This window comes from Pseudomyrmex gracilis, unplaced genomic scaffold, assembly GCF_002006095.1.
Source record: "Pseudomyrmex gracilis isolate BER0280 unplaced genomic scaffold, ASM200609v1 scaffold_2438, whole genome shotgun sequence".
NCBI lineage: Eukaryota > Metazoa > Arthropoda > Insecta > Hymenoptera > Formicidae > Pseudomyrmex > Pseudomyrmex gracilis.
The window spans coordinates 11019-15833 of record NW_018023022.1 but is presented as its reverse complement, the minus strand read 5'-3'; the positions used below and the strand labels follow the sequence as shown (position 1 = coordinate 15833).

The 4815-nt window shown below is 45.8% G+C and overlaps 1 protein-coding gene across 1 annotated transcript; it reads left to right on the top strand.

Annotated features, from left to right (window-relative positions):
* The first annotated feature begins 383 nt into the window (after positions 1-383).
* LOC109862823 (uncharacterized protein F54H12.2-like) lies at positions 384-1250 on the top strand. Its single transcript, XM_020442964.1, has one exon. It carries the CDS (start codon positions 384-386, stop codon positions 1248-1250), a length of 867 nt encoding a protein of 288 aa, XP_020298553.1.
* The last annotated feature ends 3565 nt before the right edge of the window (positions 1251-4815 follow it).

The window sequence follows — 4815 nt, the reverse complement described above, 5'->3', positions numbered from 1 at the left end:
CCTATACTGGCACGCACGTGCGACGGTTTAAATATGGCGGTACCTCCCACCACTCGTTCTTTAGTTCACTACTTCCGGTGACCTAGCCCAGGCGGCGCTGAAAACAGCGTTTCCCTTCTCACAAGAGGCGAGTTTGAACCCCCTGCGCCCGGGTCAGTTTGACCCTGGTGAGCTTCCCGTTCACTTCGCGATCAAGCGTCGCCGTCGTAGCACCAACAAGAAATCGGCTTCCGTGCGGAGAAAAAAGAAAACTCGAGCAATTAAACGCACAACGAGTAGAGGAATTCAGAAGAAAAAGAAGAAGAAGCGCGTGACAAACACTAGCAAACGCCGCGTGAACAAGAAACAAACCGTGAGCGATATATTCTCGTAGACGAAGCAAAATGTCTTTTCTCCATACTCACTCGTGTGAGTGTTTCAAAAGCGAACTTGATCTTTTCACTCTACCACCCACTCAGACCAGTATCGAGAGTTCGCAATGGATTCATTACAAACCTTTGTCGACTCTTGCGGACGACGCTCCCGTGGAGTTTGTCGTACCGGGACATGGTGAAGATTACATAGATCTCGCGCATACTCTTCTCAGTCTTCGCGTGATATTGCAAACCCCCGCAGCGGTTATTCCGCCTACTTCGGCTTCTGCTGCTGCAGAGCATAAAGTAGGGCCTGTAAATAACTTTTTACATTCTATGTTCAATCAAATTAATGTGTATTTCAATCAAAAGCTTGTGTCGCCTCCGAACAATGCTTACGCGTATCGAGCCTATTTCGAGACATTGTTGAATTATTCTTCAGAAGCAAAATCCTCTCATCTTACCACCTGTTTATGGAATAGCGATCCTCCGGGGATGATGGATGATGGCTTTGATGCTCCAAATGAGAATTCCGCTCTCGTGAGACGTATGCAGTATTTCAAAAATAACCGTGCTGTAGATCTCATAGAACATCTACATTGCGACGTTTTTAATCAGGATAAATTTTTGATTAATGGCGTGGAAATGCGTTTAAGACTCATCCGCTCGAAGGATTCTTTCTGTCTCATTGAATCTACGCCACAGACAAGAGTTCGTATTGTAGACGCCACTTTGATCATGAGGAGAGNAAAACTAAGCGCTGGAGTTTTATTAGCTCACGCTAAAATGCTGAGCAAAACCACTGCAAAGTATCCTCTCACGAGAGTTGAAGTTAAATTGTTTACAATCCATAGAGGAGTGGTGGGGGAATCAATTGACAACGCCATACTCGGGTAACTGCCGAAGCGAGTGATAATCGGTTTTGTCGAAAATAAGGCGTTTAACGGCGATAGTAAACTTAATCCGTTTAATTTTAAAAACTTTAATATAAATTTCCTGTCGCTTTACGTCGATGGAATGCAAGTTCTTACTAGACCGTTACAACCTTCTTTTTCAAGAGACTCTCCTCTCTACATCGAGGCTTTTCATACTCTTTTCTCAGGAACGGGTATTCATTTTCTAAACGAAGGCAATGCTATAAGCAGAGATGCTTATGCACACGGATACACACTCTTCGCTTTTGATCTCACACCCGATTTATCGGCCAATTGCGTCGAACATTAGAGTCTCGTGAAGCACGGTAGTTTGCGAATTAAAGCACGGTTCGAAAAAGCTCTCGAAACGACTATTAACTGTCTTGTTTATGCGGAATTCGACAGTGTTTTGGAAATCGAGTCTTTGCGCCAAATCATTGTTGATTATAACGGATAATCATATTTTCGCACATGCGTAAAAACAAGATAATTTTCCCCCACTACATTTTTCCCACTTTTCTACGCCTTTTGTCGCAAGCGTTTTGTGGAGAAATTTCAGTTTCGTTCTAGTCTCCGATATTTTCGCTTCGTTTTCATGATGTCCGAGTATAAAGGTGCTGTGATCATAGAAATGCAAGGATTTCGCGGCGTCGTGTGTGAATTTATACCAAAAGAAGTGGCGTATGTCGCGGTAGAGCGACCGATTTTCGGAAACTGGATCTTGATGCCTCCGTTCTCGTTTACCGAATTACCACAAAAATCAAAACGATGCAACGATTGGCTTACACGAATTTATCACGGTATCGAATGGTCTGACGGTGAAACCAATCTCAAATATCTCACGAGACATCTACGAGAAGTCACCAAATACGCTCCCGTCATCTACACCAGAGGCAAAGAAAAAATGGATTGCTTAGAAAAGTTTCTGTCTAAAAACATATATAATTTGGAAGCTCTCTCTCCGTCGTTCAAATCCATCTCGAAAAGCGAAGAGAACATATCTCAGTGTTCGTATCACGGAGTTCGCTCATCGGACATTAGTTGCGCTCTACGTAAAGTTTTTCGGTTAAAACGCTGGTTAAACCTAAACAGCGTTGAAGAACATCTCGATAGCGGCTTTGTCAGCGATGAGATCAGCATGATACAATCTGACGACATCAAAACGGAGGAGGAGAAAGAACAATTAACAGAAGAAGAAGAAGAAAATATGCGCAGTAAAGACGATTGCCCACCGAAAACCTCCTGCCTAAACGACGTCGCTGTACAAACAGAGGTACAAGGAGAATACATAAGATTCACTCTGCTTTCTCGCGACTATCTGTATCAAAATAATGAATACGAAAGAAATATTGCAAGCCTTGCGACAACTGCAAATATCTGGACACACGGGAGTTTATCCAGCCGACAAATTGCCCAGGGTGTGGACGAAGTGAACAGCAATCGTCGCTAACACAGACAATCACAATCAACCAGGAACCCACTGAGTTGCCTTCTTCCTTGATGGAAACAAACACGCCACCTACTTCGACAGCTATGGAATACCGCCGTCAGATTCCCGCTTCCTTCTGCGACTTCGAAGAAATTCCGCAACGCACACATGGAGCACGATTCAACTTCAAGGATATTTCTCGCAAACGTGCGGGCATTATTGCTGTGTGTTTCTCTATTTTATGTCTCACGGGTATAGCCTTTCCCAATTTTTACAACTGTTTTCCGGAAATTTCGACGCCAACGACAAATTAATTGTATGTTTTGTTACGTCCCTTGGACTCCACTTCCTCCTCGCGACGTGACAACAACAAGATATGATATCACGGGAACGCAGCCGCGCGATACTGGCGCGAGACCGGATATCAATTCTTGATAGAATTAAGAATCACAGAGTTTGGAAAATTTCTGTTTTTTCTTTCTCGATAAATTTTCGTTTTTAATCGTAAACGGAAACATACATCCCGGGAATAAGAAATCAAGGGAAATCCGACGGATAACGAGAAATCGGGCGATCCCGAGTTTCCCGATTCACGGGTATAAAAAGAGACCCGCAGGGCTCTTAGAATCAGTAAAAACCGAAATCTTCCAAAGTGCGGTCCCGATCAGTACGCGAGCAAGTAAAGTGTTGGCAAAACCAGTGATCGAAAGAACAATAGTGTTGTGTGGATCCTGTTGGAGCTCGCTCGAGACCGCTGCCGCTCTGTTGCTGTCTGCTGCCGCCCAGTATAATAAACAACAAGTAGTAAGTGCTAGCATTAAGTCGCGAACTAGTTACCTGTGCCTCACGCCGATCAAATACTAAAAAGTAATTAACAGGGCAGTTGCTCCCTCCGTAAAAAAAAAGAAGCGAGCTAACGCTGATACGAATTACCGACAATTCACAAGAACTGTCGAGCGATTCTCAGCGAGCGCTCTCGCGCTGTCGAAACCCCGAGCTAACGCTGATACGAGGTGCCGACGATTCGCAAGAACCGTCGAGCTACTCTCAGCGAGCGCTCTCGCGCTGTCGAAACCCCGAGCTAACGCTGATACGAGGTGCCGACGATTCGCAAGAACCGTCGAGCGATTCTCAGCGAGCGCTCTCGCGCTGTCGAAACCCCGAGCTAACGCTGATACGAGGTGCCGACGATTCGCAAGAACCGTCGAGCTATTCTCAGCGAGCGCTCTCGCGCCGTCGAAATAAAGTCCATTCGTGTAAATAAACTGAAGTAGCAACTGACCTACGAACCCTAAGCCGCGAGGAACTTATGATCGCAAATTTTAAGTGGAGCCGACCGCTTGCCAAAAACGGTGGAAATCAAGGGCCACCTCCCGTGCGTATCGGCGAAGAGCCGCAAAACGGGCCCGCAAACAGGCTGAGGCACAACTACAAACAGCCGAGACTCCCCTCACAGTACCAGCCACCTCGCTAGGAAGTAGCGAAAACACCAGTAGCAATACCCACACCGACACACCACCAGAATTGCGAACTCAGTCGCCTCCCCCGCGCTCTTCTCCACTCCGCCCTTCGCCACCATCCTTGCCTGAGCTAGAGTATTTAGGCGAGTGTCCCGCCGACCCCTCTCGCCCGCGCACCTTCCCCCGTCCTCTCCATTTTTTAGCACTCGCCTCTGCCTATGAGATCACTACCCCTACCTCCACTGCATACATAGTCGATCCCGAAAATCTCGATCCCCCCGAACTCCACCGAATAGTCTCAACCTACCCTCCAGATGCCCTCCTCATCGTCAAGTTCCCCCTCCTCTCGGAACACAGGTTAGTCCCTGTGAAAGATTTTTATAAACTTTTCCCCCCTACGTCCTGCAAGATAACAGAAATTATAGAAGTCGAACTGGACTGAGTTCGCAATGCTAACAAATAAAAAATGTATAAATCATCATCACCAAAAACCATATCATTGTAAATAAAATCCCACACACACATATGAAAAACAAATATATACATTTGAGCATAAATAATGTCTAAACTTTATTAATCGACCTCTTGCCCACCATCCCGCACCTTTTAAACAGATCGCACAGTCTCGTCCCAGGCAATTGAGATTTGCGTCTCAGGCC